At 40.6% G+C, this 20,489-nt stretch overlaps 1 protein-coding gene across 2 annotated transcripts in view; it reads left to right on the forward strand.

The window, feature by feature from the left end:
- TAF3 (TATA-box binding protein associated factor 3) overlaps nucleotides 1-20,489 on the forward strand; it is a 212,254-nt gene that overhangs the window by 152,382 nt on the left and 39,383 nt on the right. The window contains exons 3-4 of one of the 2 annotated variants that reach the window (XM_010389381.2): nucleotides 4,594-6,422; nucleotides 18,430-18,512. In XM_010389381.2, the coding sequence (XP_010387683.1) occupies nucleotides 4,594-6,422; nucleotides 18,430-18,512 (1,912 nt within the window). The remainder of the gene's footprint in view (nucleotides 1-4,593; nucleotides 6,423-18,429; nucleotides 18,513-20,489) is intronic. The other variant, XM_030941172.1, reaches the window with a different exon arrangement.

The following is a 20,489-nucleotide window of genomic DNA, read 5'->3' on the forward strand; positions in this document are numbered from 1 at the left end:
TATTTTTGAGTATTCCTAAAACCAACACTTGAAGTGGTTTAGTTTTATAATTCATTTCTATTCCTTTAAATAACATAAAGGAATGAATACAAGTTTTTGCGGTATTAAGTAATATAAAGGAATGAATATAAATTTTTGTGGTAGGGACCTGAAAAACAAAAGTGAAAATAAACAATAAAAACAAAATAACAAAAACAGAATAAACCCCCTAACTTGTGGCGTCCTACTTTAAATCAAGCTTAATGTTAATTTTTTTTTACTCAAACACAACCGTCATTAATTTTTTGATACCCTTATGAGTTATTTGAGCTCTAAATTCAAAATAAACCAATATATTTTCTAAAGTAGTTGTATGAAACCATCCCATTTTTTCCTAGCCAAGCCTCACATTCTTCCTTCATTCAAAGGCCCATCTTGTAGCCATTTTGCCAGTTCTAATCTGATAGAATTGCACGTTAGTAAAATAATACAATATGTCTTCCTATACAGAAAAGTCCAAATTTTCAAGTTATTCTAACTATAAAACAGGCCTTACATCCAGAAGACTTGAAACTGCCTTACTAGTAGTCCTGGGTATCCCCTGTATTCCCTTTCTAGGGAATGCTTAGAGTACAGCAGCTTCCCTCTGGTCTCCCAGCGTCTCCCTAAGGCCTTCCCTGGGGGACACACATTGGTAGAACGGAGCTAGATCCAGATTAGTCCCCAGAGTTAGAAGAGCAAGGTGCACCATGACATACTCTAAAGACCCTTTATCCTGCCTAAGCCAAACCTTTATCGTTCTGCTTTGGCATCATTGGGATTTGTGAACCTCTGTGGAGTAGGAGGAGGTTCTTTGAAATTTAGAAATGTAATACTAATAAATGAATGTCCATTCACTTTCAGAATACCCTAAAGCTGTCTTCTTTCTGATTTTCTCATGTTTATCTGTTGGCAGTTGAGCAGATCTGAAGTCCGTCTTGTCATTCTGATAACGGAAGCGAGGGAGGGAAAAGTTTAGATGAGTTGAATGTGGTAGGTCTAGGACAGGGGTCAGCAAACCTTTTTTTTGTAAAGAGCTGAATGGTAAATATTCTAGGCTTTCTTTGTTGCATGTATAACTGGAACACAGTAGAGCCCAAAGGGAGTACATGGTTATTTCTAGTTGCTAAGAGAAGGCATTACAGAAGAGGTAATACTTGATGGGAGCCTTAGAAGTTGCCAACACGTTAGGAAGGAAAAGACGTTTCAGGCATGGGGAATTGCATGTGCAGAGGTACAGGAGTGTGATCACGTATTTGGGGCTTGCAGATAAGTTAGCGTGGCTGGAATGGGTAGAGCACGCAGGAGCTCACTGTGAATGGTGAGGTTACTTCCCTAGCTTGTTTGAGGGAGCACCTTGTCAGTCACACTGGAGAAATTGGATTTTTATATTTTATTTTTTCCTCTGATTTCACAGATGGAGAGGATTTTTGTATTTTAGAATAGTGATTTTCAAACATGTTTTAGCCTCACAACAAAAGCTTTTGTGGAAGCTCTGCATGTAAAATAAATAACCCGAGGCATAACTCTTCCGTGTAATAAAGAACAGCCGTCTCTATTGCGCAGTAGCCTCAGAAGGGGTTCTACAGACCCTCAATTTCCAAGGGATGCCTTTTACAAACTGCTTCTGAAGGAAGCAATGAAAGTTTTTTAAGATGAGGAACCAGACGCTCAGATTTGCGTGTTCAGAGGATCACCGTAGGACGACGTGAGAGATGGTTCTGAGAAAGCTGCACTGGAGCCAGAGACTAGGTAGAAGGTCCTTGCAGCCATACAGAGAAGAGGTGCTGAACACTGAAATTAACAAGACAGAAACAGGGGGAAAGCACATGAAAGCAAACAGAGTAGAAAACTTGTGCTGTCGATTCAGATCTGGCGGAGAAGACGGGAGAGAATCTAGAATGACCCCAGGTTCCTGACTTGGGACCCGGTGGATGATGCCATCATTATCGTGAATCGGTAGCATAACTGATAAGGTTGTGATTTTTTTTATGATTTTACTAAGTGCTTTCCTGTGCATCACCTCATGTGTTCTCTATCTGTGCACCCGTCATGCTTTTGCAGCATGGCTTCTGCTGTTGGCCTCATCCTCATTGACCTCTTAAGCATTTGGCTTTGTTCACTTGGCTTCTGCTTTAAAAATCTTGCTCCCTTGATCTCTTTGACATCTGACCCTCCATGTATTTCTTTAATCCTTCTTCCTCTTCTTTTTATGTATAGGTATTCCTCAAAATACGTGAACCTGTTTCCTCTTGTTTCTTCCTCGTTCATATCATCCATCATGGTGACTTTAGTTATCTCAACAACGTTCTTTCTCTCACACACTCTGCCCTGTTTTCTGATCATCTATATTATATTTCAGCTGCCGAGTAGCCATTGCAGACTAAATGTTCATCAAACTCTGTGTCTAGGGATTGAGCTAATAATCATTGTCCTTTTCTATTTCCTTATTTCCTGCTTCTGTTCATCACTACATTTATCACTCACCAAGGCTCAAAGCTTTTTCTTTCCCTTTTTTTTTTTCCTTTAAAAATAGGGTCTTGCTCTGTCGCCCAGGCTGGAGTGCAGTGGCGCAATCACAGCTCATTGCAGCCTCAACCTCCTGGGCTCAGGTGACCCTCGCACCTCCGTCTCCCAGGTAGCTGGGACTACAGGCACACACCACAATGCCCAGCTAATTTTTGTATTTTTTGATAAAGACGGGGTCTCACTATGTTGCCCAGGCTGGTTTCAAACTCCTGTGCTCAGGTAATCCTACTGCCTCGGCCTCCCAAGATGTTGGCATTACAGGCATGAGCCACCATGCCTGACCAGGCTCAAAGCTTTGAAATTGTGTTTGAGTCTTTGCTCAATTCATATACCCTAATCATTTATCAGATCCTATCCATTCTATCCTCAGAATATCCTTCACCTCTGCTGCTTCCTGATCATTTCCACTATTCTAGCTCTGACCCTTACTTCCTGTCACATCACTTCAGTAACCCATGATATTGCTCTCCTTCAGTACCCGCTACCTCCCACCCCCATCCATCATGCATGGTCCTGCCAGTGTGACTTTTCCCAACACATACCCCATGTGTTTTTCTCTGTTGTCTAAAAGCCTTCTAGGTCCAAACTACCAGTAGAATAAAGATTATGTTTCTTTTTCTGGAATTCAAAAGTCCTAGAATCTGGATGCAACTTTACTAAACCTGCTTCCTACTGCTCCCCACCTTGCACTCTACTTTCCAGACAAATCATTTTCTATTTCTCATACACTCCCTGTGTTTCATCTTCATCTCTTTGTCATCTGACCCTTTGTCCTGGACTTCACCACTTCCAGTCTCCAAGTATCCCAAACGCTGCATAATTAGTCAAGCCTCCCCCGCATGCTTGACCTCACCGAGATCTGTCCTACTGTAGCACTTTATCTGTCTGTGGCACTAACCACTTTCTGTGGGCTAGGCACATCCTTTATTGCTGCACTAAACTGTGAGCTCTTTTAGTTATGATTTATTTCTGATTTATTTCAGTGGCTCTTTTAGACTTTATCATTGTGCATTATATACATAGTTAATATGCGTTGGGAGAAAGAATCTGATCTTAGAACAACTCAGCCAAGTAGACAGGGCAAGTAACATCGGCTCCTTTTTGAAAGCTGAGGAAACAGGCTGAGAGAGGTTAAGAGAGTCCATAAGGCTGGTTGCTCTCTAGTGCCAGAACTCTAGTCGAAAAACCATTTGTCAAGTGCCAAACCAAGTGTATTTCATTGCACCATACTCCCTCTCCAAGTGGCTCACATCACGCAAGCAAAATAGAAGACATAAGTAGTATATGAATTTGTTATAAAAGTCCTAAAAATACCTTTCTGTCATTCCTGATAATAATAATCCATACTAAGTCCTATAATAATCCATCTCTTGATTTTTTAGATGGGTGTGTGGTTGTGCACATGTGCTTCTATGTGCATGAGAGGGAGATAGAGAAAGAAGGTGTTTACTGGTTAGGAAAAGAATTAATTCAGGAAACAACAGAAGGCCAACTGGAAACACTGAGCGATTTCCGGATCCTGAGGTTAGGACCAGACCATGTGAAAGGGCAATGATCTATTTGTACATTCGCTGTTATTGACTACCGCTCTTTTAGGAATGATGGCACACATGTTTGGAAGATCCTTGAAAACTAACTTACTTTTTAAACACTGTCAATAATTTCCTTTTTTTTTTTTTTCAGGAAATCATGTTTGAACACCGCATGTTCTCACTCATAAGTGGGAGTTGAACATTGAGAACACATGGACACAGGGAGGGGAACATCACACACCCGGGCCTGTTGGGGGGTCGGGGTCTAGGGGAGGGATAGCGTTAGGAGAAATACCTAATGTAAATGACGAGTTGATGGGTGCAGCAAATTAACAGGGCACATGTAGACCTATGTAACAAACCTGCAAGTTGTGCCCATGTACCCTAGAACTTAAAGTATAATGATAAAAAAGAAAGAAAAAAGAAATCATGTTTGGAGCGTTGTTTTTATTTCTTAGATTTTGTTACATTCCAATAATATTTCTTTTTTTCTTCCTTTTTCTTCCTTTACCAGAAGAAGAAGAAGAGCAGGTGCCCACTGATGGAGGCACATCAGCAGAAGCCATGCAAGTTCCTTTGGAAGAAGATGATGAATTGGAAGAGGAAGAACTTATTAATGATGAGAATTTCCTGGGTAAGAGACCACTGGATAGTCCTGAAGCTGAAGAACTGCCAGCCATGAAGCGGCCTCGGCTATTAAGCACTAAAGGGGACACGCTAGATGTTGTATTATTGGAAGCTCGAGAGCCACTCAGCTCAATAAATACTCAAAAGATCCCACCAATGCTTTCTCCAGTCCACGTACAGGACAGTACAGACTTGGCACCTCCCTCACCTGAGCCTCCAATGTTGGCTCCAGTTGCAAAATCCCAAATGCCAACTGCAAAACCATTAGAAACAAAGTCATTTACACCTAAAACAAAGACTAAAACTAGCTCTCCAGGACAGAAGACTAAATCACCTAAAACCACCCAGTCACCAGCAATGGTCGGAAGTCCTATTCGATCACCAAAAACTGTATCCAAAGAAAAGAAATCACCTGGACGTTCTAAGAGCCCCAAGAGTCCCAAGAGCCCCAAGGTCATGACTCTCATTCCCCAAACACCTGTGAGGCCTGAAACACCAAACAGGACGCCTTCAGCTACAGTCAGTGAAAAAATCAGTAAAGAGACTATCCAGGTAAAACAAATACAGACACCCCCTGATGCTGGGAAACTGAACAATGAGAATCAGCCAAAAAAGGCTGTGGTAGCAGATAAAACAATTGAGGCCTCTATCGATGCTGTGATTGCACGAGCCTGTGCTGAGCGAGAGCCAGATCCTTTCGAATTTTCTTCTGGATCAGAATCTGAAGGAGACATTTTTACCAGCCCTAAGAGAATTTCAGGCCCGGAGTGTACCACTCCCAAAGCTTCCACTTCCACGAACAGTTTCACAAAGTCAGGATCCACTCCTCTGCCTCTTTCCGGTGGAACTTCAAGTTCCGATAACTCATGGACAATGGATGCCTCTATTGATGAGGTTGTACGTAAAGCAAAACTGGGAACACCTTCGAATATGCCCCCCAACTTTCCTTATATCTCTTCTCCGTCAGTGTCTCCTCCCACTCCCGAACCTCTCCACAAGGTGTATGAGGAGAAAACCAAGCTGCCTTCCTCCGTGGAGGTAAAGAAGAAGTTGAAAAAGGAACTCAAGACTAAAATGAAAAAGAAAGAAAAGCAGAGAGATAGGGAGAGGGAAAAAGACAAGAACAAGGACAAAAGTAAGGAGAAGGATAAAGTGAAAGAGAAAGAGAAAGACAAGGAAGCTGGCAGGGAAACAAAGTATCCCTGGAAGGACTTTCTCAAAGAGGAAGAGGCAGATCCCTATAAATTTAAAATCAAAGAATTGGAAGATGTTGATCCCAAAGTGAAATTGAAAGATGGACTTGTGAGGAAGGAGAAAGAGAAGCATAAAGATAAGAAGAAAGATAGAGAGAAAGGCAAGAAAGATAAAGATAAGAGAGAGAAAGAAAAAGTGAAAGATAAAGGCAGAGAAGATAAGATGAAAGCCCCAGCACCCCCACTGGTGTTGCCCCCAAAAGAGTTGGCCCTGCCCTTGTTCAGCCCTGCCGCAGCCGCCAGGGTCCCAGCCATGCTGCCGTCTTTGTTACCAGTGCTTCCGGAAAAACTATTTGAGGAGAAAGAGAAGCCGAAGGAGAAAGAAAAGAAAAAGGACAAAAAGGAGAAGAAGAAAAAGAAGGAGAAAGAGAAGGAGAAGAAGGAGAAGGAGAAGGAAAGAGAGAAAGAGAAGAGAGAGCGAGAGAAGAGAGAAAAAGAGAAGGAGAAACACAAGCATGAAAAAGTAAGCAGTTTCTCATTTTTGGCCCTATCTGAACAGAGTCTTAGTGAGAAACACAGGTAAAGAAAGCTCAAATTGTATCTGTATTCTGGATGTAAATCACCCATCACTTAAGTGGAAATACGTTTGTAATGAGGTTACAAAATTTAATTTTAATTCTAAAACCCATAAACCTGTAATCAAGCCCTCGATACACTAGCAGATGTTAAAAATTCATAGCTTAAGAGGCATCTAATCACAGACTATAAACTCTCTATTAGCTATAGTGATCTCTGGCAATTTAAAAAAAGCAAATCTGGGTTCTTACATTGTGAATAATATTTATGTGAATTATCAAGTCTACTACATTATATTTTGTACCCAAATGTTGAGAAAGGCAGCATCCATATTTCTAAAAGCATGCAAAACCAAGGCACTATTTTAAGAGGACAGCAAGGCCCGTGGAAGGACCACTGCTTTGGTTTTCTTTTTGGTGAGCCATTTTGGCATGTGTTTAGGATTATGGCTGTCTACAGAACTTTCTGTAGCATCTTTTATTCCTTCCGTTTTCTGCTCTAATAAGATAAGGGCACATTTCTGAGTATCTAGGCTGGTCTGTCAGCCTGGTGAGTGGGCAGAAAGTAATCCCACATGGCAGAAATGTTTGACCATTTCAGTAAGTCAGACTTAATTTCATAGTGTACAGCCAGAGAAACTGATAGAAATCCTGCAGTTTTGTAGACACTGGGGCCTCAGTCCTCAGGCTGTGACCTCTGCTTACCTGCCTTTGCTTTTCAGTCCCTGGTTCCTTGGATTACAGCAGCCGGCTGGGTTATTTGAAAATTTCTCATAAACTTTCTGAAAAAGTATCTATTCATGGTGCTACCCCTAGAGTTCCTAATGATCCTTTCCCTGCCCTCTGAAAGTTATCCTCTTTGAGCTTGGCTACAAAATATCCAATAATTTTTTCATATGAGGAAATTTGATGTATTTGACCTGCAGCAGATGTATTACCAATAAATTTGTAATATTTTTAACTTCAAACTTACCTAGAAAAATTAGTGTAGTTGACAGCAGTAATGGCAACTCCCATTTTTCTGCCTACCTTGATTCTTTCTTCATTCTCTTTGGCTATTCTAATATATAAAGAAGTGAAATGGGAATTCTGATATCAATAACTGAACATTGACAAGTTAACAAGACACAGAAATCCATCTCTTATTTCCATTTAAAAAATCATTTTATTATTATGCAATTTCTATATAGTAGTTGTCAGGTTTTAAAGCAGATCCATACCCCTTGTTTTCTCCTCCTAACACATCTGTGACATGGGTCCAGCAGGTATTATTAGCAATATTTATGGAAGAGAAACTGAGCCTGAGAGAGTGACTTGTCCAAGATCAGGATGACACAGCTAGCAAGAGCTGGGTCAGTTACACTGCAGAGAGGCTTCACATGGTGAGGTGTTTGTTGTTAGAGATATTGCCTGACAGCAGTTAGTCATTTATCCCTCATGTAACTAGTAACTTGGCAGCTGAGTCCTCAGTAAATCAAACAGGGGACTGTTGCTTTCACCACCATCTTCACTTTGGAAAGTCAATGGAGTTGTTTCAACAGCCGTTATGAATTTGAGTGAAGCCATCAGATTAGGTTTGTAACAGCAGTTCCATGCCTTTCTACAGCATCTACCTGACTTTAGGGAAGAAAAGTCCCTCAGACCACCTTGGTGGAAGGCAAAGGCTCAGTCCCTTGAAGCACAGAGTTCACCTGAGAGAAAGATACACATTCTTGGATCAGTTTTGATGGGCTGTGGAGCAGGTACATGGCAAAAATAGAAATGTAGAAAATTCAGCTGTCTTATAAGACCTTTATAAATAATAAATAGTAATGTCTATAGAGTTAGACCTGAGTTCAGATCCTGACCTTTGTGAAATGGTTAAGTTATTTATATAAGGATTAAATGAGAACATACAGGGCATGCTTAGTACCATATCTGACGCATACATGTCAGTAGATGGAGAGGGTGTTCCATTCTGAATCAGACAATAAAATGTAGGAACCTGGAGATCGCTGCTCTGTTGGACCGTGTCAGCTAGCCTGTGTTAATACGGGCAGCTCAGCTCTTAGTAGGTTTTAAAAATTATTCTACTTCCATGGCATTCTTTGGAATATTAGCCCTTGATACAAATAGGAAAGGATAAAGGTTAGGACAACCCATGGAAATGGCACTGACAAGGAGGAGTAATTGGGATAGTGACATAAACGTTAAGACTTCCCTTTCTTCAACCCCATTTAAATCCTCCAAGCACCATGGCATATGAGTCAACAAAAATACACCTGAAATGCGGTTCCATATGGTCCAAGAATTTCCCAACAAAGCTACAGAAGTAAGGCACCAAAGGTAAACTGAAGTGAGACATATCTAAGCTGCCCCAAGAAAATGTCTTCAGCCAAAAGAATGAAGGCCACAATCTCGTTTTCCCTTCTCATCATCCTGACCAAGAGCAGCTCTCACAGACACTTGCCAGATCGGCAAGCAAGAGCATTTGTTTAAATTTTTTAATCTCCTCATTTATTTTACCTGTTTATAAACCCTTTACCAGCCGTATCCACATTTATCAATACCAAGAACCAATAAAGATGTGATTAATTAAACAGGGATTTGCATAGTAGGTAGAAGGAGCTTTGGGCTTTGGAATCCAGCAGACCTGGAATAAGATCCAGGACAAGTGTTTTAGCTTCTTTAATCCTTAAGTATTTCATCTTTAGAGATAATGATAAGAACACTAAAAACAGCAAAGCAGTCATAGTTAACACTGAGTAATTACTATGTGTTAAACACCATGCTAAGCACTTGAATTCCTTACCACAACCCTCTAAGACAGATGCTGTAATTATTGTCACTTTAAGATGAGAAACTAAGGCTTAGAGAGATTAATAGACTTGCCCAGAATCACACATCTGGTAAGTGATTGAACAGAAGCCAAAATTTCAATCCAGGCTGTCAGATGCTATAATTTATGGTCCTAACTACCACACTTTTCTGTGTTATGTTAAAATGGGATAAGTGAAATCATGTGGTTAGGAACTCACCATAAGAAGTTCAAATGGTTTTTCTATTGATGATGACAAATCCAGAGAGTGGTGAGTTATGCAAGCTTTTAGTTCCCCTTTGTGGGCAATCAGACACTAGTAAGGGTTGGGAGTCTAGACTGTCACTTATTTAAAATAGAACCACATTGACTTTTTGTAGAACATATGTTAATGGCCAGGTGCAGTGGCTCATGCTCCCAGTACTTTAGGAGGCCAAGGCAGGAGGATTGCTTGAGGCCAGGAATTTGAGACTAGCCTAGGAAACATAGTGAGACTCTCTCTCCAAAAGAAAAAAAAAAACAAACAGCAACAACAACAACAACTGTTTTTTAAATTAACTAGGCATGGTGGTGCACATCTGGAGTCCCAGCTGCTTGGGAGGCTGAGGTGGGAGGATAGTGCCACTGCCCTTCAGCTTGGGCAACAGAGTGAGATCCTGTCTTTTAAAAAAAAAAAAAAAAAAAAAAAAAAAAAAAAAAAAAAAAAGACGGCCAGGTGTGGTGGCTCACGCTTGTAATCCCAGCACTTTGGGAGGCTGAGGCGGGCGGATAATGAGGTCAGGAGATCAAGACCATCCTGGCTAACATGGTGAAACCCCATCTCTGCTAAAAATACAAAAAAAATTAGCCGGGCGTGGTGGCAGGCACCTGTAGTCCCAGCTACTCAGGAGGCTGAGGCAGGAGAATGACGTGAACATGGGAGACGGAGCTTGCCGTGAGCTGAGATGGTACCACTGCACTCCAGTCTGGGTGACAGAGCGAGACTCTGTCTCAAAAAAACAACAACAAAAAAAAACACGTTAAGAGCAATTATGTTATCCAATTGTAGTCACAGCCATAATAGTTGTAGCAGTGATAAATCTAACAGTACATTTCAGAACAGTTTAAAATTGTTATTAATACTGTCACATTTGGGATTAAGTAAAATTTTTAAAAATGTTTTATTAAAATTTTTGTGTGTGTGTCAGTGTATGTATTGCATGGATCTTTGGGGTTTAGATGAGTATACAGGATTACTTTAATTAAAAATTCCTCTTGTTCTTTTAAGTGATTTTTGGAAGGAGGATCATTTTGAAAAAATAAATGCATTTTTAAATTTATGTTAGTGGAACTCAGTGGTTATACCTATATTCTTAAATAGAAGGTAAGCCAAAATCTATCTGTCACATTGAGGAATCTGTTTTTACATTTGAATATGGTCTGGAAAGGCACAGTAGGGTTTCACCCCAAAAATGCTGACATCACCCACCACCTGTAGATAAGTAAGTCCAGTGCTGGCCGAGGGAGCGTGGCTTTGGCAGCCACACTGACTGGGGTGGAAATTCCAGCTCTGCCACTTACTCGTTATTCACCAACCTTTCAACCTCACAGACCCTCTGCTTCCTTCCTCCGTCTCCTTCCTCCCATTCAAAACTGGGAAGAGACAGCAGCATTCTAAAGTTTAACTTATCTCTGCTTAAAAACAGTAGATTCATACCTTCTCTAAGAATATTTTGGCTTCAAAGGCCTTCTTTCTGCCTTCTCTTAGAAAACACTAAATGAAGAGCGGTTTGTGTCATTTAATTAAGATGAGTAGATGACTATAACAGTTCTGAATTTTCATACAAATATCCAATAGTGTTGATGATCAACCCATGCATAATTGGGAGTTGTTGATAATGGAAAGCCCATAAATTCTAGAAAGGATTCTCAACATTTTTTATCCTGTTGATTGAGGAATTGTTTTATTTGAACTTTGGCTACTGAATAAACTAACTTGATAGTAAATGATATTAGCCTCTGCCACCTCTTGAGTGCCTACAGGTTCCAGGCCTAGCCAGAATTCAATGATTTAACTCTCCCAGCAGCTCTGAGGGTTTCGTATAGTGGTTCCTGTTTTACAGTTGAGAAAACTGCACAGAAAGGTCGAGTACTTGCTGCAGCCAGTGAGGGGAGGGCCCAGGCCTCTCTGCCCGAGGCCTGTGTTCTTTACTGCCCAGAACGGCCTTCTCGGGCCACTTACCTCAGTCTGCTTTGGTGACCTAAGTGACAGTTGCAAATGAGGGGGATAGGAATGGTTTGATGCTTGACAGTAAGGGGACGTCATTATTTTATAAAATGTTAGTTCCTGGAGATACCTTAGAGAGCACCTGTTTAACTGCCGTATTTTAAAGAGCAGGAAAGGGATCTTCTTACACTTTTATGACTTTAGCAATCAGAACAATTAAAAATTTTAATGTTTCTTTAATGTATCCCCAAATCCTGTAGGATTTGCCCCCAAAAATCTTTTATTAAATTTAAACAGTTTGTTCTTTAGAGAATGATAAATCATCTAATTGGTTTGTGCCTTTAATGAAAGGTTTTCATCCTTTTCCCCTTCTGTTTAAAGTAATATAGTCTCATTCCAAGTCTTTTCTAATCGGCTATTGTAATTAGTTAGTGAAATGAAGGGTTTTTTTGGTAAATAAAGAAACCCAATAAAGAGGAGGGAAATATTTCCTTCCTGTTTCTCGTAACTCTATGTTCCAAGAGGAAACGAGAAGCTTAACGTTTAAATGAGTATATTTAAATTTGTAGTTTACCCAAAGCCAGCTCCCAGCCTTTCTGACTCTACACTCTGAGCACGGTCAGGAAAGCTCGTGTTCTCTCTCAGCTGTCTACGTGGGATAGCACTTGTTATACTTAATCACAACTGCACATCTTCTGACTCTCTGTTTAGTATTTTAAATAGTTATCAGAGTTTACTTAAACTGTGTTTCTAAATGGAAATAATGTAAAGACCTTAATTGCTGAGAGGTACAAGATGCTTACAGCCATAGTTCAGCATCCAAATGTTAGGTTATTCAATTGAGCTTTCATCAGTACTATTTAGGAGGTTTTTTTTCTAACATAACAGCATAGATGGGAATCTGAACTAGCGCTTGCTAAATTTGCTGCTACCCTAGCTAGTATACATATATGGTGGGTTTTCTTTTTTAATGAAAGGAGTTTAACATTAAAAAAATAAAAAATAAAAAACCTTGGACAGATTATATTGACAAAGCTGCCCATTACCTTTGCAGAAAGTCCCTGTCAAAAGATAAACTTTAAAGCTGGAATGCATGAAAGAGTTCCCAGATAGAATTTAAATTTGAACTGATTCTTTACAGATAAGCTTTTTAAAAATCCACCTCTTTGCTTCAAGTCAGGATTTTAAAAATAAATTTCCCCCTTAAATCTCTTGAGCGATTTTCATTTTTTGCAAGGCCGCACTGCTGGTGTCCTGGAAAAATGGAGAGTTAGAGCTTTATCAGTTGGTGCCCTGAGGTATGTGGCAAAGAAGCTAAATCCTTGAAGATTAACAAAAAAAATGCAGCACATGGCAATAAGGGGCTTATATGACTACTAGTATTAGTTCAGGTGAAAGAAGTATTGCTTATACATAAAACTGGACAAATCCACTGACAATGTATTTTTAGTTAGCTACAAAGGAGTCTTATATTGCTGGACTTTACCTCTTTGGTGAATTGGGAAGCTTAGTAATCCACTGTAAATGCTCTTCTGCGTGCCCCAATTCTCAGCATTACTCCAAAGTGCTGTTCTTTTATTTTAACCCTTAAAAGCTCCTTGTGGCCGCAGATTTTGGCTTGATGCCTTTAAAAGATGGCATTAGTCATGCCATCTAAGTGAGTGAAGTCATCCTTTTGTTTGTTGTTTTGTGGGAAGTGCACATGAGAAATTATTTTGTGATTGTAGGAAATGCCTTTGTTTTTATTTTGGTAAGCACACAAAGTTAATGGAAACAAAAATCTGGAAAGAAATTTTAATTTAGAAATTGTATTTTCTGTATGTGTATTATTAGCATCCTCATTAATCTTTTTCTACAATCCCTTGAATTTTCTCAAGTTAAATCTAATTTAACTTGTTTTTAGGAATGAAATAAAAGTGTCTAAGTAGTTTTTAGATATATCCTGGTTTGCCTGGGACAATCCCAGTTATGTGGTATAATTAATAGCTCCCTCCTTTCCTGTCAGAGGCGTCTGTGTTTAGATGATACAACCACTGTAATTACAGATGAAACTTTGAGCCCAGATAGCAGGTTGTGAATCATTCATTAATTCAACCAGTTGACTGAATACCTGTTGCTTTCAGGGCACATTTTTACTGTTTTAAATCTAACTTGTAAGATGTGTTTCCACTTTTGTTTACTTGATTTTTACGTATTATTTAGTTTTTTTTAATAGTAGGTAATAAACAGACCATGTCTTGATTCCTTTGTCCTGCCAGGCCATTTAAGACAGCGTTGAAAACCCAGCTAGTTTAGTTGAGTGAAGGCGGGGCCAAGGTTAACGTCAGTTTCCGTATAAACTATTAGCCTCCCATAGAGAACAAAATGTACAGCTAACCCCAGCCATCTCACAGATGTGTGTCATTTATCATAAGAGAGATTGACAAATAAAGTGAGTAGCTCCATGTAAGCCATCAGCATTACCAGAAAGAGGACTCACAATATGTGCCAGAGAGTTAAGGAGCAGTATGGTGAACAGGGAATGAATTTGGTGTCAGGAGACCTGGATTTAGGCCATTTACTTACTAACTTTGTAACTCTGGGCAAAGCACTTCCCCTTTCTGAGCTCTTACATGGGAATAATAACACCATCCGCACCTACACTATAGAGTTGTGAAGATAGAGTTGGATAATGTAAAGAGGACACAGTTCACCAAGTACTATACAAGTGTAAGTTATTATTGAGTGTTATGGTAATAGACATGGGCCAAACACACAGCTGAATAATAGTAGAGCGGAATTTTTTTAAAGGTAAGTCAAACAGCTTTATTTTAAAATAGAGCTTAAGAAAAGGAATGCATACCTGCTAGTGTTGTCAGTTGAAGAATTAAGAAATATCACTTCTAATACCTCATCATTGATGACTACCTAACCCTAAAATGTTTAGAGTGGAAGAATGTAAGAACTTCATATAATTTTTCATTCTCTGAATCAAAAAGACTGCATTCCATCCCAGGTTTGCTATTTGTGTGACCTTAGAACAGAAAAGGAAAACCAAATGGAAAAGAAAGGAAAAATGGTTTCTCCATATATGATCAGTTTCATTTCAGTAAAATGAAACCCACTCTATCTACCCTCCATGTTTGTTTTTTAAAAACCTTAATGAGCACATCAGGAATATAACTAAGCACAATGCCTGGCAAATTATAGGTAGCTTATAAATATTTGTTTATTTTTGTTATGTTTGTTTATTTTTCCACAGATAACACAGAAAGATGAGGAAGCTTTAAATAGTTCATAAGATAAAGACTGGACCATTTGTTTTCAGATTTGTTTAGATATAAAACTCTTCCTTTAAAAAACATATTGGAGATGGCCAGGCATGATGGCTCACACCTGTTATCTCAGCACTTTGGGAGGCCGAGGCGGGCAGATCACGAGGTCAGGAGTTCCAGGCCATCCTGGCCAGCATGGTGAAACTCTGTCTCTAATACCAATACAAAAAGTAGCCAGGCATGGTGGCGTGCACCTATAATCCCAGTTAAAGGGAGGCTGAGGCAGGAGAATCACTTAAACCCAGGAGGTGGAGGTTGTGGTGAGCCGAGATCGTGCCACTGGACTCCAGCCTGGGTGACAGAGCGAGATTGCGTTTCACACACACACACACACACACACACACACACACACAGATGCGTGCACACGAGACTTGAACACTAGTTATGCATGGGCCTTGCTCCACCCGCCACCCATCCCCCTCATGACCCTTGACTTTGAACCATACTGTCTGCAGGACCAGGTGAATGAAGGAGACATCAGCCAAGAGTGAGGTTGGCTAGGGGGAAGGGGCGGTTTGTGGGGAAGTTGGTAAGTTAAGATTTCAGTGTGGTGAGATGAAATACTTATAGGATATTTAGTTGAAAATGTTTAATAGGCAACTTCATATTTTGGCCTTAGTGTCAATCAGTGCTAATCCAGACAGAAATTTTGAAGACATATTTTAAACTTACAGTTGAAACTGTGGGCAGGGATGAGATCACTAAAGAAACTGTAGCATGACAAAAGGAGAGGGCCAAGTAAAGTCAGGTGAAAGAAGAGGAGTTTGTAAAGGAGAAGGAAGGAGCATGAGAAAACCTATAATGGGAAAACATGCTGGGACATGAGGATGAGGACGTTGGCAAGGGTTGAGGACTAAAGAAGAAGTGAGAAAACAGACAATGAAGTGAAGATGGACATTTGTGAGAAATTGTTGTAAGGAACTGTCCCAAGCACTGGTTGGGAGCTAGAGGTTGAAGAGAAGTTAAGAAAATGTTTAAGTTGGAGTGGAGCACATTTAAAAATGAGATGAAGGCCAGGTGCGGTGGCTTATGCCTGTAATCCCAGCACTTTGGGAGGCCGAGGCAGGCGGATCATGAGGTCAGGAGATCGAGACCATCCTAGCCAACAAGGTGAAACCCCGTCTCTACTTAAAATACAAAAATTAGCCGAGTGTGGTGGCACTAATTACTTGGAAGGCTGAGGCAGGAGAATCGCTTGAACCCGGTAGTTGGAGGTTGCAGTGAGCCAAGATTGCCACTACACTCCAGCCTGGTGACAGAACGAGACTCCATCTCAAAAAAATAAAAATTAAAAAAAGTGAGATGAAAATAATTTGTGGAACAGAGAGACTGAAGATCTGTAAATAAGCAGATGATAGAGAAAACGTCTTTAGTGTAATTGTGGGCACAGAGAAGTTTGCAGGGAATTGAAGGAGCTCTCCTTCAATACTGGTGGCCCCACCAGTATTTCCTGTGGAGCTGGATGTGTAGAAGGGGAAAGGAGGTCATGGGAAGGGTCTTGAAAGTGGTAAAGACTGAAATCATCCCTTCATATTCATGCTTTACACTTATCTTAAGACTTACTAGTGTCAGATCCTGAGACAGGCACTAGAAAATAGCAGTAAGGAAAACACACATGGTCTCTGCCCTTAGCTGGGTTAGCTGGTAAACAGCTAGTATTGGAGGCATACATTAAGATGGAATTAAAAATTTTCTTTGGTATCACTCGGTGCTCTGGGGGATGGTTTTAGGGTGGTCCTGGATGTATGGTGGAATAACTAAAAGGCAAGACAGTTGGGGCAAGCTCAGTTGATAATTCAACAAATGTCTGCTGAGCATCTCCTGCATACCAGGCACCATGCAAGGGACTTGTCGAAGCCATAGATCTTGATGGGCTGAGGGATTTAAAAAACAACTCTACGAAGAGACAGGTAGATACATATGATAAAATAATAGATCTACATGTACTATATTAACTTTATGATATGTTGATCATTATTTTCTGTGTTTCCCTTTAGAACCACTATACTGTTCTATTATGATGTAATTCTTGATCTTAAAATACATAAATTAATGTTGCATCTAGTCAGTGACTAACAGTGAACCAGTGACATTAAACATCTGGCAGTGCTTGGGACAGTTCCTGACAACAAAGCACCATCCCACCAACAATACCAGTCCTACCACCCCACTGAAAAACGCTGAGACAGACAATAATTTGGAAATGCACAGCTTCTGTTTAGCTTAATTCAAAATGTTGACTGTATGATCTGCCAACATATAGTGTTGTGAAGAGACCCGTTAGCATCAGACTTAGTTTCTGTGTTCTCTTCTGGCGGACAGGTCAGGTATTTGTGAGGTCTTCACCTTATTCAGCAGCCATTGCCTTCTCCACAAATCCATTCCAAAAGAGAATATCTGTTTTCCCCCTCCTCTCCCCTCCCCTCCCCTCCCCTCCCCTCCCTTCCTCTCCCCTCCCCTCCCCTCCCCTCCCCTCCCTTCCTCTCCCCTCTCCTCCCCTCCCCTCCCCCCTTCCCCTCCCCTCCTTTTCCTTCCCCTCCCTTCCCCTCCCCTCCCCTCCCCTCCTTTTCCTTCCCTTCCCTTCCCCTCCCCCCTTCCCCTCCCCCCCCTTCCCCTCCCCTCCCTTCCCCTCCCCTCCTTTTCCTTCCCCTCCCTTCCATGCAGTCTTGCTCTGTCACCCAGGATGGAGTGCAGTGGCACAATCTTGACTCACTGCAACCTCTGCCTCCCGAGTTCAAGCGATTCTCCTGCCTCAGCCTCTCAAGTAGATGCGACTACAGGCACGTGCCACCATGCCTGGCTAAGTTTTTTTTTTTTTTTTTTTTGAGACAGAGTCTCACGCTGTCACCCAGGCTGGAGTATAGTAGTGCGATCTCAGCTCACTGCAAGCTCCGCCCTCACGCCATTCTCCTGCCTCAGCCTCCTGAGTAGCTGGGACTACAGGTGCCCGCCACCACGCCCGGCTAATTTTTTGTATTTTTAGTAGAGACGGGGTTTCACCATGTTGGCCAAACTGATCTCGAACTCCTGACTTTGTGATCCGCCTGCCTCGGCCTCCCAGAGTGCTGAGATTAGAGGCGTGAGCCACCACACCCGTCCTGTTTTTGTTTACAGCATTTCAGATAGTTTTACCTCTAGCCAAAAATTGAACAGTTGAATGGAACAATTACACTTAGTATTTCAGCTTTCTCATTTGATAATGCAAACTTAGGATGAGTTTAATGTTTGTCAAGTTTCATAAAGAGATGCTTTTATCTTATAGGGAAGACATCATTGTATTTTTTTCTATTTAAGTCTGGTGATTATTTAAATGCTGCACCAAAAATGATCTGGGTAACAATTTTTGTTTAAAATTTTTAACAATGTAATTAAGTCCAAAAGTTAACCCAAACAAATAGAAATAACTATCATATTTACATAACGTGATTAAAGTTTGTAGAATTTCTCAGGATGCCAGATAGCCTTCAGTTGTTGAGAAACAAAAACACAGAGTGGCCCGGATTGTCTTTCTAAGATTTTCGCCATATTTAAGGCTTCAACTTTGTTACTCAGTTTGTGGGAGTGGGGGAGTAGGAGAAGTGGTAGGAGGTACTTATGTTGAAAAACCATATTGAACTTTAACGTGCTAACTTCCACAGATAAAAGTGGAACCAGTCGCTCTGGCCCCGAGTCCGGTTATCCCCCGATTAACTCTCCGAGTCGGTGCTGGCCAAGACAAGATGTAAGTATAAACGTTTTGAGTCAGAGTGAAACAAATGAAACTTAACCTTCTCTACCCTTTCCTAATGGACTTAGAACTCCACAGGCTTCTACCAGGTATGAACATGTAGGGTCAAACTTTATTTTTAGAACTCTTTGTTTTCACATTTTTATTGGTTTCTTCCACAGAGTAAATGCTTTTCACTTTATTTGACCTAGAGGGTTGTTTTTTCCTTGTTCTTTTTCTCTTTGTTAAAAACTAGCACCTGACATCATTTCTACATAGTGTTTAAGGTCCCAGGTATCTGAAAAGTAAGAAACTCTGTACTGAATGGACTTACTGCCACATTACAGCCAGGTAGATGCAATGCTACACTTTCTCACGTACATAGTATCTATCACCATGACAAAGAACAAAGATTCTCTTTTTGCTCAGATGACGCATGGTTTTATTCTGTACCTGTAAAACAAAAGATACACCAAAGGCTTGGAGAGACAAAATGTAATAGTCACAACTGATGACTTAGTCCACTCTTTTTTTTTAAAGAAAGCACTAGAAATGTAAACCCCACATTTGCTGTTTATTTGTCTTAATTTTCATGAAATCATCATATCAACCCACTCGTCTTTACAGTTAATCTGTCGGATATTTTTCTTTTATTCATTTTTTGGGGAGGCATTAAGGCCTACAGTGCTCTTACCTGATCCTAATAAGGTAATGAAACATTGATTTTTTTTTTTTTTTTTTGGTAACTCATGTTGAAAATCATTCTCCTTGTTTTAAAAGCATATTATGCATCATTTAAATAAAATACACAAGATAAAAATTCTACAACCTTATTTTTCCCATTAAGCCTGAAAATGCAGTTTACATTGCAATCAAATACTGTGTTGAAAATAGGCTTAGAAGGCATTCCATTTACATTCAATTTTTAGCCATAAAAGTGAGAGTAGGAGCCATGAATTTATTTAGTAGAGGACAGAAAATTTGCTTTGTATTCTCAGTGGTTTATTTCATCTTAAAAGTTACATGTATTGATACTGTTGCTTCTATCAACTCCATGTATAGTGCAAAGAAAAAGTCCAGCATGATTCTGATGAATGTGAGCAGAGAGGCAACTTGGTTTTCCAGGGGAGTATATACCCCTCTGAAGATTTAAAGGAGAAAATCCAGTGGCTTCTGTTTTTCTCAGCTAAATTCTCTAGATAATTTCCACATTACTTTTTTTGGTTGTGCTGGTAGAGACCTAGGAAATGCAGCAAAAATCCTGTGGATTCAGTGCTTTTGAAACCAGCTGTCTGGTATACCAGTGCCCCTATGTTACCTACAGAAGAGTGAATGTCCTCATCTCTTAACCAGTAGGGCTCAGAGAAGACCCAACCAAAGTAACTCTTCCATCTCCATGCAAATTCTGCATATGGGCTCATTTCTCTAAGAGGAAGATGTTGTTATCCATCGTTCAACAAGTACTTTACTCCTGCAGTTTATATTTATTCCCATTTCTCAGTAACTCACCATTACTTAATCTTGACTCCCACAGAGAAATTTGGCTTGCTCATACCTTTTAGAGGAATAAGGTTTGTTAAAAGGCATTGAAAAGCCAGGTGTGGTGGGCCATGCCTATAGTCCCAGTTACTTGGGAGGCTGAGGCAGGAAGATACACTTGAGGCCAGGAGTTCAAGGCTACAGTGAGCTATGACTGTGCCCACTGCACTCCAGCCTGGGCAACAGAGCCACACCCTGTCTCTAAAAATAAAAAATAAAAGGCAGCCAGGAGCGGTGGCTCACGCCTGTAATCCCAGCACTTTGGGAGGCTGAGGCGAGTGGATCACAAGGTCAGGAGATCAAGACCATCCTGGCTAACACAGTGAAACACCCCTCTCTACTAAAAATACAAAAAATTAGCAGGGCATGGTGGCTGGCGCCTGTAGTCCCAGCTACTTGGGAGGCTGAGGCAGGAGAATGGCGTGAACCCAGGAGGCAGAGCTTGTAGTGAGC

Source organism: Rhinopithecus roxellana, chromosome 11 (assembly GCF_007565055.1).
Source record: "Rhinopithecus roxellana isolate Shanxi Qingling chromosome 11, ASM756505v1, whole genome shotgun sequence".
NCBI classification, from domain to species: Eukaryota; Metazoa; Chordata; class Mammalia; order Primates; family Cercopithecidae; genus Rhinopithecus; species Rhinopithecus roxellana.